This window comes from Brassica oleracea, chromosome C3 (genome assembly GCF_000695525.1).
Source record: "Brassica oleracea var. oleracea cultivar TO1000 chromosome C3, BOL, whole genome shotgun sequence".
Taxonomy (NCBI): Eukaryota; Viridiplantae; Streptophyta; class Magnoliopsida; order Brassicales; family Brassicaceae; genus Brassica; species Brassica oleracea.
The window spans coordinates 54,382,134-54,403,309 of record NC_027750.1 but is presented as its reverse complement, the minus strand read 5'-3'; the positions used below and the strand labels follow the sequence as shown (position 1 = coordinate 54,403,309).

At 35.0% G+C, this 21,176-nt stretch overlaps 5 protein-coding genes across 6 annotated transcripts; all 5 read right to left on the bottom strand.

Moving 5' to 3' along the window:
• Window positions 1-142: 142 nt before the first annotated feature.
• Window positions 143-2,979, bottom strand: LOC106329531 (glycine-rich domain-containing protein 2-like). Its single transcript, XM_013768216.1, has 4 exons — window positions 2,710-2,979; window positions 2,460-2,580; window positions 843-2,381; window positions 143-768 (listed from the first exon to the last, which is right to left on the bottom strand). The coding sequence occupies exons 1-4, from the start codon at window positions 2,871-2,873 to the stop codon at window positions 250-252; spliced, it is 2,343 nt and encodes a 780-aa protein (XP_013623670.1). The 5' UTR covers window positions 2,874-2,979; the 3' UTR covers window positions 143-249.
• A 4,245-nt stretch (window positions 2,980-7,224) lies between these two features.
• On the bottom strand, window positions 7,225-10,055 carry LOC106335297 (heat shock 70 kDa protein 9, mitochondrial). Its single transcript, XM_013773775.1, has 5 exons — window positions 9,929-10,055; window positions 9,651-9,712; window positions 9,493-9,571; window positions 8,228-9,415; window positions 7,225-8,161 (listed from the first exon to the last, which is right to left on the bottom strand). Exons 1-5 carry the CDS (start codon window positions 10,001-10,003, stop codon window positions 7,520-7,522), a joined length of 2,046 nt encoding a protein of 681 aa, XP_013629229.1. The 5' UTR covers window positions 10,004-10,055; the 3' UTR covers window positions 7,225-7,519.
• Window positions 10,056-10,323: 268 nt separating this feature from the next.
• LOC106329045 (NAD(P)H-quinone oxidoreductase subunit M, chloroplastic) lies at window positions 10,324-11,615 on the bottom strand. The gene is made up of 2 exons (XM_013767614.1): window positions 11,000-11,615; window positions 10,324-10,621 (listed from the first exon to the last, which is right to left on the bottom strand). Exons 1-2 carry the CDS (start codon window positions 11,459-11,461, stop codon window positions 10,421-10,423), a joined length of 663 nt encoding a protein of 220 aa, XP_013623068.1. The 5' UTR covers window positions 11,462-11,615; the 3' UTR covers window positions 10,324-10,420.
• A 175-nt stretch (window positions 11,616-11,790) lies between these two features.
• Window positions 11,791-14,940, bottom strand: LOC106335712 (serine hydroxymethyltransferase 1, mitochondrial). Of its 2 annotated transcripts, none has more exons than XM_013774305.1 (15): window positions 14,681-14,940; window positions 14,533-14,583; window positions 14,298-14,402; window positions 14,078-14,199; window positions 13,922-13,998; window positions 13,716-13,840; window positions 13,495-13,587; window positions 13,320-13,412; window positions 13,050-13,247; window positions 12,864-12,968; window positions 12,733-12,798; window positions 12,572-12,649; window positions 12,374-12,485; window positions 12,188-12,298; window positions 11,791-12,084 (listed from the first exon to the last, which is right to left on the bottom strand). In XM_013774305.1, exons 1-15 carry the CDS (start codon window positions 14,765-14,767, stop codon window positions 11,936-11,938), a joined length of 1,572 nt encoding a protein of 523 aa, XP_013629759.1. In that variant the 5' UTR covers window positions 14,768-14,940; the 3' UTR covers window positions 11,791-11,935. The 2 variants fall into 2 exon arrangements, with proteins under 2 accessions (XP_013629759.1, XP_013629760.1); XM_013774306.1 differs by having other exon boundaries at window positions 14,298-14,384.
• Window positions 14,941-15,741: 801 nt separating this feature from the next.
• On the bottom strand, window positions 15,742-19,423 carry LOC106333414 (agamous-like MADS-box protein AGL21). Its single transcript, XM_013771859.1, has 8 exons — window positions 19,123-19,423; window positions 17,252-17,330; window positions 16,862-16,923; window positions 16,670-16,769; window positions 16,517-16,558; window positions 16,319-16,402; window positions 16,082-16,228; window positions 15,742-15,999 (listed from the first exon to the last, which is right to left on the bottom strand). The coding sequence occupies exons 1-7, from the start codon at window positions 19,302-19,304 to the stop codon at window positions 16,091-16,093; spliced, it is 687 nt and encodes a 228-aa protein (XP_013627313.1). The 5' UTR covers window positions 19,305-19,423; the 3' UTR covers window positions 15,742-15,999; window positions 16,082-16,090.
• Window positions 19,424-21,176: the final 1,753 nt, after the last annotated feature.

Genomic DNA, 21,176 nt, shown 5'->3' with positions numbered 1-21,176 from the left:
ATAAGTGTGTATATTTTGATTGGTAACATTATTTCTAATAGATTCAAAAGTTACATAGGAATATGAAAATAATTTATATTTTAAAACAAATACAAATATCTAAAATTACTTATATTATGAAACAAAGGAGTAGAATGTTACAAAGAAAAAACATCATCTCTCATTTTAGTTTTATTAGATTTTTAGTCCATTTATTAATATTACATAGATGTAATCATGTAACTTAATATGGTTCGTGTAGTTGAATAATCAAACTGTAACGGCGTCGTTTAGAGCTTCTGGTGCTGCTACTCGAACATCTTCATTAGCATTACTCTTGATCATATTACCACATCCTCCACTGCAGTTACCGCAGGAACCGCCACCGCATGAGCCGCCACCGCAGCCACTGATCTTCGTCATCCCACCACATCTTCCACCGCCTCCACTGCACCCACTACCACCACAACCACCACAATGCCCACCTTCTTCTTCAGTAATGTTCCCACTTTTTACACCACAACCAACACCGCAGCCACCGCTAGCGTTAAGCTCCTTAGAATAGCACTTAGCACCACCATTTACCTTCTCAGCTGCTTCCAAAACTGGAGTAGTGACGTCCAAATTCATCATTGTTTCTTCTTCTAACTTCACTTGATCAGTCAAAACTCCAGTCTCCTCTTTTATTACATTAGCTTTCACTTTGTCTAAAGAGCCTTCCTTCTTGAGAAGATCACTGAGTATGAAAGCAGATACTATTCCAAGCAAAACAAACCATCTCTCATTTGCCTGCATGCATATCAAAATATATAAAAACCTTTTTAACTCACAAGTAAACAAAACGGTGCGTTTTGAGACTTTACCTCAATAGAACCAGTTTTCAAATCTAGCAGCCCTACAGCTTTACCATAAGGATGTTCCTTTGAGAACTCAACAGCAGTCATGAAAAAATCTTGCTCACTTCTCAGCTTTGCACAATGTTTTGGCTCATACTCCAGCTTCCTCCCTGAGTAAACTCTCACCATTCTCTCACCCATAATCTCAAACAAAGGACCATCTCTCTCACCACTCCTTATCTTCTTAAGTGACCATTTACAATCAAGCAAAGACCAATAACTCCCATCATACTCTGCCATCACCAAACTTTCACCACTCCCTTTCTCACCAATCAATTGTCTTGTATCACCGCTAGAGTTTCTCATCTGAAGACTCATCACCTCTGTCTCGGATTCATCAACAACGCGTGTAAACACCTTAGCAAGACGTGCCTTTCCGACAAGAGGGAAGAAACAAGAGTCTTTCAGCGAAGGTCTTGTCTGAACCATGTGTAGAACAGTCGGACTAGGAGTTGGTGGAGTAAACGAGACAGCAACTCGCAGAGAGATGGGGTCCTTTCCTCTTTTAGCCGGCGTTGTTAACTCAAGCCACTTCTCAACAGAGAGTGTACTAACCGGAAACAGAAACTCAGACAGAGATAAACACACAAACCCTAAGGCTTTAGACTTACAAGACATTAGCTGAAACCTAAGCTCTCCTCTAGGCTCACACTTAAACATAGCGACTTGCTTCTCCCCACAAGACTCGGATAAAACACTAAGCCTACGCTCAGCGTTAAACAGAGAATCAGGTTGTGTTTTACTAAACACAACAAACACTTTCCCTTTATAAGCATCTGGCAAATTCTTAACCCCAACAATCTCCAACACAACCTCAATAACATCCACCTCTGGAGATTGTATCACTATTACATCCTCTTCAGCAGTTATTAACTTCTTCCCCAAGAAACCACAAGGAGAAGTTGTAACCGCCTTCGGGGTGTTACCTCGGTTCATAGCACCAGCTTTCCAGTACCTTGCACCAAACGTTTCTTCCCACATAGCAGTAGTTCCAGAGAAGCCAGTGTCCAGCTTCTTACCTTTGCTACGGTCAGAGTCCGTGTCATCATGCTCCAAGACCTTACCGATCATCTTCGTCATGTCCTTGCAGTAAGAGAGAGCGTGGAGCTGGTGCGTGTGCCAGATTAGGTCGATATCGTAAGTTGGAACGCAGAAAAGCTTAACCGATCTTTCTCGGTTTCTCTTGATCAAGTAGAGGAAGGCTTTGTATCTAGCCACAGCTTCTCGGAGGAAGACGTCGTTGTCTACGTGAGGTCTTGAGACTTGGTAGTAGAACGTAGATTGTCTCTTGACAGCTGAAACAAGATCATAAGTGGTGGTGGTGTGTTTTCTCTCTGTTTCTGAGGTTGTCTTGTTGATCAAGTCAAGGTCATAAGGCTCTGTAGGGTAGAGTCTCCTCCATAGAGTTTCAGTTTGTGACTTGGAGGTTCCATTAACGGAAGATGAGACGTTAGAGTTGTCGAGGACTCTCCCATAGAGTTCCTCGCAGTCAGTCTTGTACCTCACCTGGATGATTAGTCAACAGAGGTTTTAGCCTAATAGATATTGAATCAAGAAGTGAGATGTGGATTTCAAGATTTTTACTGGGTTGAGTCTGTGGCAATGCCAAACCCATTCACAGTCAAGAGGAGGGACTAATGGTCCTTCACAGATGGAAGAGGGCTCAGTGTATTTAGCTAGCAAAGGAAGCCAGCAAGCATTGTATCTGAACAACGAAAATAACAAAATCATCAAATTTGAAACAAGAGCCCTAACTTGGACACCAAGTCTCTACACTCTGTGAAACTATCCCTAGGTTTTTGAATATGATGCAAAGAAAGAAAGAAAGATGCACCTGTAGATGGCTCTTTCGAGTGCAGGGCCATCGTAGAGATAACGGTTCCGGTCAACAGCTGCGAGGAACTGAAGCTGTTGTTTGGCTGCAGCAAAGAGGTCAACGCTTATCTCTATCTTCTGAGCTTCGAGCCATTCCAGTTTTTGATTCATTTCCTCGTCCATCTCTTACAAGTTTTACGAGAAAAGTCTTAGTAAAACACAAACGTTTTTGATATGTTTGTTATCGTGCAAGAACACGCTTTTGAGAGAAAAGTATGAACTTGAGTTTGACAAAGAAGTCTTCAAAGGCCACTATATATAGTGGTTTGGTTTCTTACCTTCTTCTATACAAAATCACAAAGAGACGTCATTATCTCTTGGTAAACTAATAATATATCCTACGAATGTCAGCTCCTATCAGATCTCCTCTGTAATTAATTGTCATTATATTAATTACACTGTTTGTTATAATTTTTATGTCAACATTTAAAAAAGTCTATGATTCATTCTACACATAAATTGTTGTTAAATTAACTTAAGCTTTACATTTTCCCATTCAATAAACTGTTGATTATCAGAATAAGAAAAATAATCGAAGGTGGAGGAAATTACATGAGAAGATCACATAATCGGGTTTGGAGGAACAAAAAGCATGTCCATGATTTTGCTGACAATCCAGTTTACGAGTTCCATAAGTAATTGAATTTGAGCCTTAATAAACGTTCAACGCCTACAACATGACCAAGTCTTCTTTTTTACTTTGAACTTCTCTTTTTTTTTTTAAACAATAATAAAGACTTTTAATTTCATTGGACATATTCTGAAATCCACATATTTTCTTAGAAATTACATCACAGAAAATTTCGATGTTAATAAAAACAATTCAATTCTATAATCAAACAAGTAATAAAAGGAGTATATAAACCTTAGATAGAGTGTTCACGTTGGCGAAAATAATCGGCCAATGAGAAAATATATTTTTGCCATGTCACTTCCTCTATTTGTTTTTTACAAAATGATTCTTTAACTTTTTACTTAAACAATTATAACCGAAAATATTTTTTTAGTGAAATATATTATTTATATAAATATAATTATACTTTTTATTTACATAATAGTTTGTAAAGAAATATTTAGTGTAAATAATATCATAATTTTATAAAAATACTAAAATAAATTGGGTTGGTTTTCAACTTTCACAAATAAAAAGTATTATTTGTAAACTTAGAAAAGAATATATTAAGAATATTCTTTTTCAGGAGAGAAAATAGAAAATACATCGGAGACAAATCCATCTCTATTATGAAATTCTTCTATTTTAGAGAAAAAATAGAGGAATACATTGGAGATGGTCTAAGGTATGACCAACGTAAATGATCGACGTTGAGATTTCAGCTTTTCTAATTTTTACTATTCTAATGTTTCAATATAATTTGAATATTCCCTTTGTTTTATAATATAATGGTTTAAAAGTATTTTTTGTTTCACTATATAAATTGTTTTTATATTTCAATGTAACTTTATATTTATTGGATATTGTGTGGCCAATTAAATTATGTAAATTACTGTGTAATTGATTAAATTTATATATTAAATGTCTGTTTTCTAAACTAATAACTTTTAAATATTACATATTTTAATTAAAACTGATTACATTTTGAAACATATAGAATAATCTATAAACTAACTCTATATAGATGTGATGACAAAATTGTAAAGTGGTCTCACCTTGAATTTCTCTCATTCTGTGCATTCCTAATTGGAAAGAGATAATCAACATCTAATATTATGTTACTCTCAGTATATTAGAAATTGTCGAACCGTAAATCAATTAAGGATGATGTAAGGAAGACATAAAAATGTATTTCCAGTTATCACAAATATAGAATTAATTGACAACAACTTAATTATGTCCAGTGTTAAGACAACACAGAAGAGTTTCCGTACCTTCAAACTAAAAATATAAATAAAAATCAAATTTAAAAATTAGTTATATATAATTAATATACAAAAATTCACATACAAATAAAAATGATAAATGTAACAAATTTAAATATATTATCTGCGGGTAGTGCGGATAAATGATCTAGTATATCTTAAAAGCTTCATCCAGTAACATATAATCCAGCAATTATCTAATCTATTAAAATGGGAGTACATTTTGTAATTAGCCCTGACTTTTCTGCAAAAATTACTTTCTCATGCCACTGGTATTAAACACAGAGTTTTGCATTTAAATTAAACCAGACACACACGATTGGTCCAATAAATTAGATCTACAAAACCATCACAAACCACTTTATCTTCGGTAGCTACATTAACTTTTGTATAATGAATCAAACGGAACATTTAGCATTATTAATAAAACACAACGTGTAAACTTATTATATGCTTCTTGTGAAACTACTTTCCTTCCTCTTCCTGTACATCATATTCCATTGTTATCACATCTCCGGTTTCCTCAGGAGAACCAAAACGAGCATATTAGATAGATTCAATTCGATGTACTTGATTAAGAAATTTTGAATTTTTTTTCTTTTGATCATAATTTATTTCATGATTTATATATATTAGAAATTTCTACATCAAAAAAATTCACTCGCCTTAACACCCAAGTAAGGTTGGTTTAGTTTAGTTTTGTGGTATGATTTTGGCGGGTGAAGAAGGTTTTGCTCATACATGAACATAGGAATTGTTCAAAATTCAAACTAATCATTTATTAATTTCCTTGAATACATGACCTTCCAAAATCTATTCCTACATTTAAGCAAATCTTCTTAACAATCACAATATTAGATCATTCACATAGATAGCTAAATATTTTTTTTTGGTTTATATTCTTGCAAATCTAGTTAAAATCGAATCATTTAAAGCGTATATTCCTTTCAATAAATGGTGATGATTGTTTCGACTGTGACTTTAAAAATTTAGCTGTAGATGATTAGCTGTAGATAAATCGGTTGTAGCTGTAAAGTTGTTACTGTACACTTTTTCTGCAGAGACTTTTGATGTAGTTAAATTTGTTGTAGCTGTAAGTTGTAGGCTGTAGATATTTTAAAATAAAATATATGAAATATGTGTTGTATATATAAAATTATTATTTTATATCAATTAAAATAATTTATACTAATATTTTTTTATAAATTATCAAAATTTATTGTAATTTAAAATGTGATATGTAAATATTAGATCATTCACATAGATAGCCAAATATTTTTTTTTGGTTTATACTCTTGCAAATCACGTTAAAGTCGAATCATTTAAAGCGTATATTCCTTTCAATAAATTAACTTTCTAACAACCTAATCAAATTGGGGAAAAATCGACTTGAATATTCCATATATATAATCCTAAATAATCACAACTAACAAAATCTTCAATAATTATATGGCGTGTATACCTAATTTTTACCCTTTCTTAAATACATATATGCAACTCTTCCCCAATAACGTTAAAACCATAGCACTCAAAGCATCTCTTCTTAAAATGTCTACAATAACTACTTTTCATCCTCTCACAAAACTGCAGCCTTTTAAGAATCATTGGCGAGTGCAAGTCAAGTGTTTGCATTCTTGGAGCCAGACAACATCTTTTGGAGATACGTTTGAAATGGTTTTAGCAGACCAATGGGTAATTAAATTCTTCTGTTTGTTTGAAAGTTATAACCTGTTAATGTTTTAATATTCTGAACTAATATTACCACTGTTTTTTGTTAGGGAAACAAAATCCAGACCTCTTGCAAAAGGCCACACATGTATCGTTTTCAACGTTTCTACTTCAAGATTAAACGGGGCACGGCCTCTGTCTATCCGATCGAATTTTCTTCGTATTCCATACCTTAGATGATGTTTAAGAAAATCACAACACAGAATCCAGATTCGATAAAACCAAATCGAAAATAAATAAACTGAACCTAAATCGAGAATCCCAAACCTTAGTAATCAATGGATCTATCCTCACTCATCCTTCCAGTGGAAACTTTCTGATCTATCTTCACCCGTTTAAAAGATCGCGACAGAAACAAGAACGGACGGACGGCACCAACAAAAAGAGATGAAAGAGAAACATTTTTTTCTTTTGGAATGAAAACAGTCGTCGAAGACAAAATTATTTCTGTTTGTTTCGCGAAAAAAAAACAATATGGGCTTCAAAATTGGGCCAAGGTCAAGATATTTTTATTCGATATGATATAGCATTTTTAAAATGATTACAAACTGACCAATTAAATATATCATATTGGGCTTGCAAAATTTAATTACCATAATTATGTAGTTTTTGTTTTACTTGGGTACCTTTTCATTAGTTTAGATTAATACTGTTTAAAAACTCTATAATTATTACTTTAATATATACTTTAAATCACAAAGGTTATAATTTTATAAAACACCCACAATTAGCAAACATAATACTCAAATATTTTTACTAAATAATGTTCATGCTACTAATAAAATAGAAAAGTTGTTCCAAAAAATCTATACATCATCAGTGGACAAAATACATCAATTTGAGAACCTATAACTATGAAACTGTAACATTAATTTTTAACATATAATCATTTAGAACATGCGTGCGGATCCAAAATCTAGTATAAGTTTACTGGAGAAGACTAGCGGTAACCTTATCCAATCCGGTTAACCGGTCAATATGATAACCATAGGTTTCAAGCAAAAAGTAAACCAAAAAACTACATCCGAGTATCAAAGATCTGAAGAATTACCTCCACAAAGGACGTTTTAACATACAAAAAAACTTTAATCAAATTTGTGAAGAGGATAATAATGCATGTCAACTTATTTGGAAACAAAACCGAGTTCAACCGGTTAGCGACTTCACTTCTTTGAACCGCTGGCCTCTTCAAATTCAGCTTCAGGGGTCTGCTGGTCAGTCCCGCTTGAACCTTCACCGCCAGAGCTCCCAGACGAGCCTGATCCTTTAGACATGTGTTCTCCAATCTTCGACACCGCCTTGTTCGCTGCTTCAAGCTTAGCCTTGATATCCTCAATCTCTTCACCAGCCATCGCTGTCCTGAGATCAGACACTGCAGTCTCGATCTCAGAGGCAATCTCAGCAGGAATCTTCTCCCTGTACTCACTCAAGCTCTTCTCAACGCTGTAGATTGTGGTATCAGCTGTGTTCCTCAAGTCAATAAGCTGCTTCTTCTCTTGATCCTTGTGCGAGTTGAGCTCAGCTTCTTTCACCATTCTGTTGATCTCATCGTCTGAGAGACCACCTGAGGATCTGATCGTGATCTGTTGCTCTTTGCCTGTCGCTTTGTCTTTGGCTGAGACCGTCACGATACCGTTTGCGTCAATGTCGAAGGTGACTTCGATCTGCGGCATTCCTCTTGGCGCAGGTGGGATCCCAACGAGATCAAACTCTCCTAGACTCTTGTTGTCTGCAGCCATCTCACGCTCTCCCTGAAGAACCTTGATTCCCACTTGCATCTGGTTGTCCGCAGCTGTGGAGAAAACCTAAGAAGCAAATCATAGTTAGCAATCAATAGATTCAACATACATCCAAAACAGTTATGAATGTACCTGAGACTTCTTTGTAGGGATGGTGGTGTTTCGGTTGATCAACCTAGTGAAGATCCCTCCAAGCGTCTCGATACCAAGCGAGAGAGGAGTCACATCCAAAAGAAGCAGCTCCTTGACATCACCACGGAGGATACCACCTTGAATAGCAGCTCCCATGGCAACCGCTTCATCAGGGTTCACACCTTTGCAAGGGCTCTTCCCAAAGATCTCAGCGACAATCTCCTGCACTTTGGGAACACGTGTCATCCCACCGACGAGGAGAACCTCATCGACTTCCTTAACCGTGACTCCAGCATCCTTCAAACAGTTTTGGCACGGACACCTCGTCCTCTCAATCAGCTTCCCGACCAAAGCTTCGAACTTGGACCTGGTCAAGGTTATGTTCAAGTGCTTAGCTCCGGAAGCGTCTGCGGTGATGAAAGGAAGGTTGATCTCGGTCTGAGATGTTGAGGAAAGCTCGATCTTGGCCTTCTCTGCAGCTTCCCTCAGCCTCTGGAGGGCGAGCTTGTCTTTAGTCAGATCAATGTTGTCAGATCTCTTGAACTCAGAAACCAAATACTCCAACAGAGTGTTGTCGAAGTCTTCTCCTCCCAAGAAGGTATCTCCATTCGTCGCTTTGACCTCAAAAACACCGCTCGAGATTTCCAGAATAGAGACATCGAACGTTCCACCACCAAGATCGAACACAGCTATCACACCCTCCTTGTTATTCATCCCATATGACAACGCAGCAGCTGTTGGCTCGTTGATGATTCTCTGGACATCAAGACCAGCGATCTTCCCAGCATCCTTCGTGGCCTGTCTCTGCGCGTCGTTGAAGTAAGCTGGAACAGTCACAACAGCTTTGGTAATGCTCTTCCCGAGGTAAGCTTCAGCTGTCTCCTTCATTTTGGTCAAAACATTAGCTCCAATCTGACTTGGAGAAAACTTCTGACCATTCGCTTCAACCCAAGCGTCACCGTTCGGCGCCTTGACGATCTTGTAAGGGACCATTTTCATCTCCTTCTGCGTCTGGGAATCGTCGAAACGTCTCCCGATCAAACGCTTGCTCCCGAAGATGGTGTTGGTTGGGTTGGTGACAGCCTGACGCTTAGCTGGTGTTCCAACGAGAAGCTCGCCCTTCTGGTTGATAGCAACCACTGATGGTGTGGTTCGTGTTCCTTCAGCGTTCTCAATGACTCTAGGAGTCTGTTAAAAAAAAAAACGAGATCAAAGTCAATAACTTGCCTTTATTCAAACAATCACATCAAGATCAAAGTCAATACCTTTCCTTCCATGACAGCTACACAAGAGTTGGTGGTACCCAAATCAATACCGATAACATCATTCCCCACAGGCCTCGAGCTGGATCAACAGAACAAATAAGTAAAAAAAAACATTACAAGGGAGACAGATTCATGTTCAAGAGAGCTTGAAGTTATACCAGAAAGGCCTTGCGAAGTGACCTAACTTCCCAATCAAAGACGTCTTTCCATTTGTAGAAACCTACAGATTCAATACTAAAAAGTGTAAGCTTTCAACTTATATTAGATCCACTTCACAGACGAAGCAAAGTACGAAACTTTATGAGAAATCGATTCAACCCATTGGATAATTTCAAACCCTAATTCATTTCCAAGTAGTATTACCGGTTCACAGATCTAGAAAACTAAAACGTGATTTCTCAAGCTAGAAATGGAGATCGAGGGAAAAGATACATACGGATTTAAACGCGGAGACGGAAGCTGTGTGGAGTTCGCGGCGGCGAAGAGCACGTAGAAGCGCGACGGATGCCATTTTTGGTTGGAGAGAGAGTCGGTGGAGAAAGAAGGGTTTAAAGCTCGGAGATGGGACACGCACAACGTGTAGGGTTTAACCATTTATAGGAAAAGCCCCGTGGGCTACAAGTCATTGTCTGGGCCTTGTGTGGGCTTATTGACATCATAGCCCAATTTCAATTATGATTTTCTCCAACATATTTAGTTGTGATTATGATTTGTTACGATTCTAAAATAATTTCATGGTTATGAACTTATGCGGATTGATAATTAAAAGTTAAAACATAGCATATGACAATATCATAATATATGTATATACATATGTTACTTGTAGCATGAGAAAATGAAAAAGCATTTCATAAACCCATATACAAAAGATCATATTGTTTTGATATCTCTCTTCTTTTTCCATAGTTTTGGTATAGAGTTGTTTTCACTATGCATCTTCTTGAGGCTGGCCATCTCCACCACCTTCAATGTTGCTGGTGTTGAATTGAACACGAGGCTTGCCCATACTGAAATTAAGAACTCTTGCATCCATGTTGTATTGTATCTCTCCATCAAACAACATCTTCCTTATGTAATGCTCTACATCCGATCCTATCAATCTTAGTGTATACTCTGTCAATGGTGCTCCCTGTCAAAGAACAACAAAAAGTCTAGCTCTTCTAACTATCTCTTTATGCCTTAAAATAAATTTCTTTATAAAAAAAATATTCATTTTCCAATGTAAATTTATTAGTTTTTTTGAATTATATGACTTTTTGTATTACGCAGATTGTTATATTATTTGTTTAATTATGGTTACGTAAATAATTAATAATGTTTTAAAAACTTAAAATGAAATCATTTTTTAATTCTCATGCTTATTTCTAAAATGTCATCTAATAAAAAACGAAGTGACTGAGTATCAATCTAAAATGTTTAAGCAAATGATATATATATATATAGTGTCTTCTTCTTTTTTTTTTTTTATAGTGTCTTCTTGAGTGTACTATATAGATGATATTGTTACCTCATAGTGATCGACTAGTTCCTGGAAGTAAGAATAAACCTTGTTACAGCTCTCATCTTCCCACACAAACTCTTCAGTTGGATCAAGAATCAAAGTGAGTTTATCTATCTGCGTCTGGTCAAACTCACAAGTCTCTGGATCGATATAAGCAGCGTATATCCTGACGTGGCGTGTCACACTGCTTAGCCACTCACCACCGAACTCTCTTGGCAAGCCTGTGCTCTTCACATTAGTCTGTTTCTCCACTGGTCTCAATGGCGTTGGCTGCTTCTTCATCTGCTGCTCTGCTGGTTGCTCTTCTTTGATTGTATCTATTCCTTGTTCCTGGAGTGTGTTGTCTTGCTCAGGGTTTGTCACCACGAAAGCCTTTTGTGATGTTCTAATTGGTCGGATTTGACCAGCCATGGGAGGTTGTAATAGAGAAAACTTAGGACAGGCAGTGTAAGAGAATGCTGCAGCCATTTTTTTCTTGTCTGAAAAATGTGAAAATAGAAGAAGAGAGTTTATGTTGTGAGATGTTATCTGGTAACAGAACCATGTTCTGTAAAGAGATTTGATGAGGTTGAGAAATGGCCACAGCTTATGGATGAGCTTCTCGCAATTTTCATTTTGTTCATTCTTTTTTGTTTTCTTGGGGTTTTGTGGTTGATCTTAAGCCACTTGAGAGTACTTGAGAGGTAAAAAATATTTTTAATATGTTACATGTTTTTTTTTTGGTAAAAAATATGTTATGTTATGTTACATGTTTTGTTAACTATTTTTCTGTCTCTAGATTTTTATATAACAGAGAATGATCTAAGAAAATGATTTGCATAGAACGTTCATTATTTTTTCTCATAGCATAAGACAGAGTTTAGAGTGTACGTGGATTATTATCATCTATACATTCCATGGAAGTTCAAAGCATAATAAAAAAAGACTTGTAGGATAAAACATTTAGTTCTTGTACTTCATGGTTTCTTTCTCAAACCCAATTGTTGGAAACTGTTTAGCAAATTCCTCAACTTCATGGCGCAGCTTAGCAATCTCTGATTGAATGGTTGAAGAAGCTTCCATTGCTGACACAAAGTCTTTCAGCTTGGTCCCTAGTTTTCAGAACACAACGAGTTAAATAAGTTCAAGCATTGTTTACAAAGAAAGTAAAAACATTGAATCAGAGATAAACGAGAAAATGAGAAAATGAGGAACCTTGAGCTTCAGATTTGACTTTGAGAGCCAACGTTACAGCTTTGTCAAAGTATTCAGCTACTTTAGCAAAGTCTTCCTCAACAAAGCCTCTGGAAGTGAGAGCAGGTGTACCTGAAAAATAACAATGGTTTGAGAAATTTCCATTTCAAGTAGCAAAACAAAAGTCTAGCTAACTATGATTCCTACCCATTCTGATTCCACCAGGAACCATGGCAGAAACATCTCCAGGAACAGTGTTTTTGTTTGATGCAATGTGAACAGCTTCCAACACTTTCTCAACTCTAGATCCATCAATTCCCTGCCAACCAAAAAAAAAAATCAGATAAATAAATAAAAAAAGAGTTTCAAGTAAGAAGATTATATAACAAGGTAAGATCAAGTAACCTTGGGCTTCAGGTTCACTAGAACCAGATGGTTGTCGGTTCCACCAGAAACAAGTTCATAACCTTTCTCCATCAGAGTCTGCACCAAACAACAATTAGACTTTTTAAAGATAAAGTCAATAGTACATAAATTATACATATAGTGTTCTTTTCTTTTTTGACCTGAGCGAACTTTGCAGAGTTGCTCAGGACTTGCTCTTGGTATGCTTTGTACTCTGAAGTAGTTGCCTGCAATTTTTAACAAAATATTAAAGAAACTGTTAATAATCCAATAAGCAACGTTTAATTGTTACCTGTTTTAAAGCAACAGCTAGTCCTGTAATAGTGTGGTTATGTGGACCGCCTTGAAGACCAGGGAAGACGGCTTGATTTATCTTGTCTTCAAAATCATACAAAACCTTTTAAAAAAAAAAAAACAACAAAATGAATAAGAGTGTAGATAAAATCTTTAAAACATTTTTTGTTTTGTTTTGTTTTACCTCTTTCCCTTGTTTGTTAATTTCTTTAACACCCTTTCTGTAGAAAATCATGGCTCCACGGGGTCCACGAAGTGACTTGTGAGTTGTGGTGGTCACAACATCCGCATAGTCGAACGGTGAAGGGATTACACCAGCAGCAACCAAACCACTGATGTGTGCCATATCTGCTAGCATCACAGCTTTTTGCTTGTTACACACCTGCCAAAAGAGTTTTGGATCAGAACTCACTCTTGATTTACAATTATCTGTTATGAGTTTCTTTGAGTATACCTTTCGGATGCGGGCATAGTCATACAATCGAGCATAAGCACTCGCACCAGCAACAATCAGTTTTGGCCTGAAAAGAGTAGCACTTTTCTCCATCTACATATCAAGATTAAAGACACATGTAGTATTGTAAGATTAAGCATATACTACCATGATGCTTGATTAAATAATAGAGAACCTGATCATAGTCAATGTAGCCAGTGCTCTCGTCCAAGCGATAAGGCATTGTCTCAAAGAAGATAGACACAGCAGATATCTTCTTGGTGTCAGTCTGATGAGAATTAAGAGAAAACAAACTGTTATATACTCATAAAAAGATAATGGACGTTTAGGTTTAAGTTTATGGTTAAGACACAATTAAAGGTGCAAGAAAATTAACAAAGTGAAGTTGATGGTAACCTGATAACCATGAGAAAGATGACCACCATGAGGAAGATCAAGTGCCATGATTCTCTCATGAGGTTTGAGCAATGCAGTGTAGACATGGAAGTTCGCAGGAGATCCAGACAAGGGTTGCACATTCACTGTATAAGCACAGGACTCGAATATAAGTATCATCTAAGGATCATAACAAGTCAGGATACATGGAATGAGTAGTTAGTTACCTCCCCACTTTTCAGGATCTAATCTGAAAGCCTCAAGAGCGCGCTTTTGGCATAAAGTCTCTGCCATGTCTATGTACCTTCAAAGCAAAAGGTTACCATTCTTGTCACTGAGATGAATCTAGCAATCATGTCTCAGATAGTGAAAAGTGAACATACTCATTTCCTCCATAGTATCTAGCACCAGGGTACCCTTCACTGTACTTGTTAGTCATCACAGAGCCAACAGCTTGCATCACCGAGACAGATGTGAAATTCTCAGATGGAATGAGTTCAAGTCCCTTTTGATTACATTAATCATCACAAAAGATCAGCAACAACTTACAATCTTCACTCAAAAAGTAACAAGACTTAAAGAGAGACTAATTAATTAATTAACCTTCCATTGTCTAGCTTTCTCATGCTCAATAATGTCAGCAATCTCAGGATCAACCTCCTCCAAAGATGCGTTAAGCTGTTTTGGCCACTGTAACAAGCCATTACACACACAGAGAGGTTTTATTATATTTCAGAACAAAAGTCATTGCTTCAGCCGCAAGGAAACTATATACAACGAAGATATTATTACAGAGAGGGCCAAAGGAGAAATGAAAGGGAAGTTAAGTAAAGCGTACAGTGACACGAGATCTCTCCTTGTCATCAACAGCTTCACTGGGCAGAGATGACTGTACAAAACAAGAACCAAGAATCAGAAACTCAAATCTTGAAAACTTGGACGCGATGATGAAATCTGATAGAAAGGAGAGATGTTGAGGACGTTACCATGTAGCATGTAGTTGATCTGATAAGAGGACGAATAGGTTTGTCAACTGAAGAAGAAAGTCTCCGAAGAGCCATGGCCATCGCCATTTTCGCTGAACCTCTCTCTGCCTAGCTCCCTCTCTCTTTGGAAACCCTAGAGATAGATTTGAATCATGAACGAGAGAAAAAAAAAAGACTAGTGGGTTTATCCTGTGGAGAGATGACAGAGAGAATTTTGGCCTCTGCTTTTGGCTCAGCTTTCAGTGGTTGCAGAAAACTTTCGAATTTTTTCTCTCTTTTCTTTTATATTTTCTTCTAAAAGGGAAAATTCATTTTTATTTTATTTTTTTGTACAGATTTAATCAGTTAAAGTGAATACTTTTTTATAGATTAAAATTTTATTCTTTTTTCCCATAAGGATTTGATTGATAATAATCATGTAAGGCTCGACCGCCTACGGCTAATGGGCCATCTATGCCCGCTCATTCGGCCCGTAGGCTCTATCCCGTGAATGAACAGTGTGTTAATTTTTCGGAAGCTTCTTAGTCTTGTTTACTGACCATACAATTACCACATGATTTTTTTCCATGTTTTGGCCTCACTCACACGATATCACAAATCACTTCGATAGATCACTCATTCTTCTATTATTTCAGTTTAATCACGCTTAAATCTAGAGTTCTAAACGAATATGTTCCCGAAAAGGTAAGCACAATTTGGTAACATATATACTTAAATCAAAAACTATAGCATGATAGAATACAGACCATTCCCTAGAGTCTAAAGCTATCGGATGACTTACATGTCCCCGGAAACCATAAACAAAGCTTACAAATTAGTATCTTACCAAGTCAGATCAGACCCAACAAACAACTCTGAAATAGGTAAAGAACAAATGGGACAGGAGGAAAAGAAGGAGAGCAACAGCCATAGTCGAACATCTTAAGTGCATTTTTTACTGAAAATTAAAATCTTAAGTGTTGAGATATATATATTTTCTTAAGTGTAGAACATTTATAGAGAATTCCGATAAAAACAAATGGATGTTCTTTTTTCTTCAGTTAATTAGAGAATGTGTGGTTATAAAAAGACCGGACCATATGTACTCAGGATGAGTATAATAAACACAATTTTAATTGTATTTCTTCTGTATTATATATGCTTTATACAATTGAAAGGGACAAGAGAAAGGAAACGTATGATTTGATGAAAATTTAGAAGAGACATGCTGCTTTTTATGGCTTGGCTTCTTGAAGTTTCTTGTTTGTTTCCAATTCAAGATCCGTATTCAAACACATTTGGTTTATTCTTTTAACACCATCGTATCTCCACACATCAATCTGTGAAATTTAAACGAGTTACATTAATATATGAGACTGTCTAAAGTATTTTTACTTCATGAGATCAACTTAGAAAGTCTACCACATGGTGTTATTGGCTTGCTCTTGGTGGGGTCTCATAATCGAAATGATCCGGCTGGCTTAGTTGCAGCCGGATCTGAGTGTTAGATTCATCATCCGCGACAGCTAGTTCCCGTTGTATAAACCCGTTTGTGCTTGATGTATAAGCCTGCAAGAACCATAGAAAGTGGAAGCCATCACTTCGAAGCTCTAGCTAGTTTATGATCCAAGCAAATGAAGTTTGTGTATATGTTGTTACCTTCTTGTAGAGCTCCACATTTTCTTGATGAATCCGTTGTACTTTTCGAGATAACTCGAGGTTCTCCTGATAAATGAGGTTCCTCTGCACCACCATCAGAAAAATCACAAAGTGAAAATTGTAACATATTATTTTTGGAGAGTTTAGATTGATATGCGTGAGAAATATATTGTTTGTAAGTGCATATCTCATAGTGACCTTTTGGCTTAGTTCTTGGATCTCATGATTCATCATTTGTTCCTGTGGAATCCGGTTCAGCAATCAAATCTTTGAGCTTTAAAGTCATTATTTGAGAAACACGTACACTTCTAAAGTACAAAACACAAGGTAGAGAGTATACGTAGTATATACCTTTTTCGTACGAATACCACGCAAACTTATCTCAAGTTGATTCTCAAGATTGTTTAGCTCGTTGACGCTCAAACCATTTAGTTGTTCCCCCATAATTTGTCTGCTTCGCAGAAAACATGTATCTCAATGTATAAGTTTATTCTTTTCTTAATATGATATATGTTAGAAAGTGATGGTAGTTCAAGGCAACACCTATGGTTCTCTTGCAAAGCATGCAATTCTTGCCTTAGAACCGCAGCTTCTCTCTGCCAAAACTATAACACAATACAAATAAGTCATCAGACCTTTTCATGAAGTTAGATATTGTTGAAAATGAAGAGATTTGTATTTAAATACAAACTATGCTTAACCAGCTATCTTCCTTGCAAAAAAAAAAAACAAAAAACAAGAGGAAAAACAAAAACGTAGTGGCATAAGCTCAGGGAATCGTTTCGTGTGATGTCTTGATAGCAGGGCGTCGCAAACAAAGCGAACATAACTCATCAAACTTTGGAGTTAGTAAATCAATTTTTCATTTCAATACACGATTCTAAAAACTCAATCAGTTTAATCACATATTCACATGTTTGTCTAGATATGTACCTTGACTTCTGATGCGGGGTTCAGTAGTTGTTGTTGTTCGATCTTGCTCTTGTTGTATCTATCAATAATTGACTTCATGCTGCTCAAAAGATTTGTTATTGGTAACTTGATCGTGGTGTATATTTCACTCATATCATTTCAAGTTATCACAGTAAAGAATATATAAGAAAGTGTCCATGAAGTTGATTGAGAAATCTTACAACTCATAACTTTGAATTTTTTGTTTAGTATCCTTCGTATGTGCTATACAGACAATATAGTTTTTAGGTTTTGTAATAGGCTATAATCTATATAGATAACACACACACAATTATGTAAACTAAATAAACTAAATAGTCATTTTCTTTTTCAATAAACAACAAAAATTGCTTCGGTGTTTTTCTCTCTCTCTTGGGTCTGAATAAGCAAGAACTTTGAAACAATTATAATGAGGGGGAAAAGAAGAATTTAACACCAAGGCTAGATCATAAATAGAATGCATTACTATGGCACACTTTTTATAGCTCCCAGAAACAATAGCATGTGTCAGAGTTTTATCATGTTGTCACTTGTCAGTTAGCTTAAATTATTGTAAACTCAACTATGCTAAGTTTCACATATACGATGGTTCATGGTTCGTTAACTCTATGATACCTGAGAAAATGATATTGACACTTCTACGCATATACTCTATTCGTTTCTGAAAAGTTTCATTTTAACTTTTTTTTTGTTACACAAAAAAAGTAATTTTAGAAATCTAATTCAACTTTCAGCTTAATAGTAAATTACAAATTCATTGATTTTATAAATAATTTTATTTATCTTAAATACTATTGGTTAAATATGTGTAATTAATACAAAAATTAAATGCACTACAACCAATTTTTAATCTATGTGAAAAATGTTAAAATGACATTTTTTGCAAAGAAAGTATAAAATAAGGTTTTATGGCTAAATAATCAAGGATATTATCAAAGTTCCATTTCGCTTTTAGGACTCTTTTTAATTGCTTGAACTGATAAATATGCAATCGTGTTAAATATGAGTTTATCGACAAAAAAAAAATTTTTTTTACAAAGATTAGCTGGTAATATATATATATATAATCTATACTCTTACGATGGAACATATATCTGAATATAGAACTGTCAATTAATATAACTTGTTTCCAAATTTATTTTGCTAGCCACAGTATAAAAACTAATTCAGATGAAAGATGAAGGTCACTGTCCTGCATATATAGTGTCAGATATACAAATATCTGACCTTTCTTTCATAATAAATAGTCTATGAACAAAAATATATAGGTGTTTATATTTATACTACAAATAGATTATTTGCTATATTAGATTAGAGTAAAGCATCTCCTAGTTTATTGGTTTTGAGCAATTAAGATCCTCTCCATACCAATCATTCAATCTAGTGGCCTCCTCACAATTCTCTCTAAAACTGATGTTTAAAAATTCACTTGTTGTTTCATCTACTTTTCAAACCTTTCTAAAATTCGGATTTCGGAAGAGGCAAAAATGAGCCTTTGCTATAACTAAACCCATGTTAAGAAAGTCCTTAAGCCAAGATAAAAATCGAATTAACCTTTTCATATTCGAAGATATCATTCTTCTTTAAATTAACTTTTTCTCATTTCCAATCTTTCTTTGTTAACCAAAATAAAAATGTGTCGGCTTATATACACATCTTATTGTACATATAGTAAATGTAACATGTTCTACCGGCCGCAATATGCAAACAAAAAATCAACTACTAATGAGTCGATCATACAACTAAATCTCAATGAATATAGCGCACACTCACAGACTCACTCCCATAGATATATCCACACAAACAAGAAGATTAAAAGATTTCAGATTGACGAATAACTGTAAAAGTGGAACCTGGAGCTGGCAAAGTCATAGAGCTTTCCGGTGCTGGAGAAGATGATGAGACCGACCTCGGCGTCACAGAGAATGGCTAGCTCTTTGGCTTTCTTGATAAGACCCTTTCTTCGTTTGGAGAAAGTGACTTGTCTACTGGTAGAATCATCGATCCTTTGGATCACAATCTTCCCTCTTCCCATCAATTTTATCCTCTATGTGATTCTCCCCTACGTTCCTCTCTTTCTAGGGTTTTTTTGTAGATCTTACAAAAACCAAAAGGGAAACGAAGAAGAAGAGAAACGAATAAGGAGAAAGAGAAAGAAAGGAAGGTTGAGCCAAGAGTCAACAATCTATTCGAGGAATAAACTAAAGATATATATGCATATGCACACACATATATACACACAAACTTACCTCTTAAATTGAGACATTTTTGATAGATTTGATATATAGTAAGTTCTAGTCCAAAATAGTATCAGCGTTTACTTTTAATAAATAGGGAGAGAAAAATAAAAGCAACCAACGAAATAGAAAGAAGTTTGTATAATGTTTTGTATAATGTTTCTAGGTTAAGAGAATACCATACTAAGATCCGCGCCTTGCGCGGAATAAACATTATATATATAAATTATTTTATGTATTATATGTTCTTACATATTATGAAATAATAAATATATATTGAATAATTAAAAGTCAGAAATTATTACATATATAATTAAATTGGTGCGAACGTATAAATCAATTTTATTAATCCAGACATTTTTTTAAATTTTTTTGATAGGATATGTAATTAAATTTAAATGATATTAACATACATAGTATATTTTTAATATTAATGTCTATTTTATTTTTTTTATTTTTTTTAAATAAAGCTTTCTACTCATATGTTTTTTTATCATGTGTATTTTTAATAGCAAAAACTTTAAATTACTGATAACAAAACTTTTATTGTGGGATTAATAATTTTAGTAATTGATAATTTAAAAAATTTTATCAATGTTAGTTCAAAACTTTTATCAAAAAAAATTATTCAAAGTAAATTTTGAAACTAAAATATTTATTTATTCAATATGGTTTATAGTTTAATTTAGAATGATATATATACATATATATTTTAAATCTTAATGATTACTTATAGTGTTTTTTTAAAAATTATTTTAATAGTTTTAAATTAAACAAATTTGATAGAAGATACATTTTTTTTATCAGATCTTTATTATTCAAAATCATTAATTGTCATATATACTTTACCCACATTAGGCAATTCCGTAATCTTTATTTAAGGAAATAATAAATGACATTAATAATGAATTTATGGTTAGTTTAATAAAAAGCTTATTATATAATTAGATGGACCAACTCATTTCTCTAATAATTATAAGAATCATCCTAGTGATGGCATGTGGCTACAAAAAAAATTGTAATGTTTCACAAATAATATATTGGGGATATAAATATAGCTTAAATATATGTATATTAATATAAATACATATATATATATATATATATATATATATATAACTTAATTACTGCTTAATTCTTTTCTAGTTTATAATCGGAGATAGTGTAAATTTAATGGAATTGTTTGGATAAAAATGAAATTATATTAACCGATTTAGACCAAAAAAGATTATATTAACCGATTGTGATTTAGGTAAATTTCCATCATCAATAATATTCCCTTTTTGACATGTCCGTAGTGTTATGAACCAGATTGTGGATGGCTCATAACCAAGAGATTATGATTTGTAATCTTTTCATTTATCTATGACGGTGTAATCTCCTATATAAGGAACCTCTATGTTATGAATAAAGATAAACTTTTCCATTACTTTTATAACACGTTATCAGCACAAAACTCTAAATCTCTAAGCTAATACCCAAATCGAAAAACCCTAAAACCCTAACCCTAGCCGGCGATCCGACGAACCCTAAACCCCGATCGCGTCTTTTGTTCACGCATCTGTTCCAGCTCGCGTCCCCAATCAGCTTCAGCAAAAGGCGTTTCTGATCCTAGCTCAGACGTTTGCGACCCGAGAGCAGCTCCAGCACGCGACCTCTTCCTCGTTCGC

What these genes read in the sequence shown, in the direction of transcription:
- LOC106333414 (XM_013771859.1), bottom strand. Translation starts at nt 19,304, where the DNA reads ATGGGAAGAGGGAAGATTGTGATCCAAAGGATCGATGATTCTACCAGT. An exon ending in GTGGTATTCGTACGAAAAAG is followed by an intron (nt 16,559 to 16,669) that starts GTATATACTACG and finishes CGGATTCCACAG; the next exon opens with GAACAAATGATGAATCATGA. An exon ending in ATGTGGAGCTCTACAAGAAG is followed by an intron (nt 16,229 to 16,318) that starts GTAACAACATAT and finishes TGGTTCTTGCAG; the next exon opens with GCTTATACATCAAGCACAAA.
- LOC106335712 (XM_013774305.1), bottom strand. Translation starts at nt 14,767, where the DNA reads ATGGCGATGGCCATGGCTCTTCGGAGACTTTCTTCTTCAGTTGACAAA. An exon ending in AGATCCTGAAAAGTGGGGAG is followed by an intron (nt 13,841 to 13,921) that starts GTAACTAACTAC and finishes GTGCTTATACAG; the next exon opens with TGAATGTGCAACCCTTGTCT. An exon ending in AGTCAAATCTGAAGCTCAAG is followed by an intron (nt 12,085 to 12,187) that starts GTTCCTCATTTT and finishes TCTGAAAACTAG; the next exon opens with GGACCAAGCTGAAAGACTTT.
- LOC106335297 (XM_013773775.1), bottom strand. Translation starts at nt 10,003, where the DNA reads ATGGCATCCGTCGCGCTTCTACGTGCTCTTCGCCGCCGCGAACTCCAC. An exon ending in CACTTCGCAAGGCCTTTCTG is followed by an intron (nt 9,572 to 9,650) that starts GTATAACTTCAA and finishes CTGTTGATCCAG; the next exon opens with CTCGAGGCCTGTGGGGAATG. An exon ending in TCCCTACAAAGAAGTCTCAG is followed by an intron (nt 8,162 to 8,227) that starts GTACATTCATAA and finishes TTTGCTTCTTAG; the next exon opens with GTTTTCTCCACAGCTGCGGA.
- LOC106329045 (XM_013767614.1), bottom strand. Translation starts at nt 11,461, where the DNA reads ATGGCTGCAGCATTCTCTTACACTGCCTGTCCTAAGTTTTCTCTATTA. An exon ending in AACTAGTCGATCACTATGAG is followed by an intron (nt 10,622 to 10,999) that starts GTAACAATATCA and finishes GTTCTTTGACAG; the next exon opens with GGAGCACCATTGACAGAGTA.
- LOC106329531 (XM_013768216.1), bottom strand. Translation starts at nt 2,873, where the DNA reads ATGGACGAGGAAATGAATCAAAAACTGGAATGGCTCGAAGCTCAGAAG. An exon ending in CTCGAAAGAGCCATCTACAG is followed by an intron (nt 2,581 to 2,709) that starts GTGCATCTTTCT and finishes TTCGTTGTTCAG; the next exon opens with ATACAATGCTTGCTGGCTTC. An exon ending in ATTGCCACAGACTCAACCCA is followed by an intron (nt 2,382 to 2,459) that starts GTAAAAATCTTG and finishes CTAATCATCCAG; the next exon opens with GTGAGGTACAAGACTGACTG.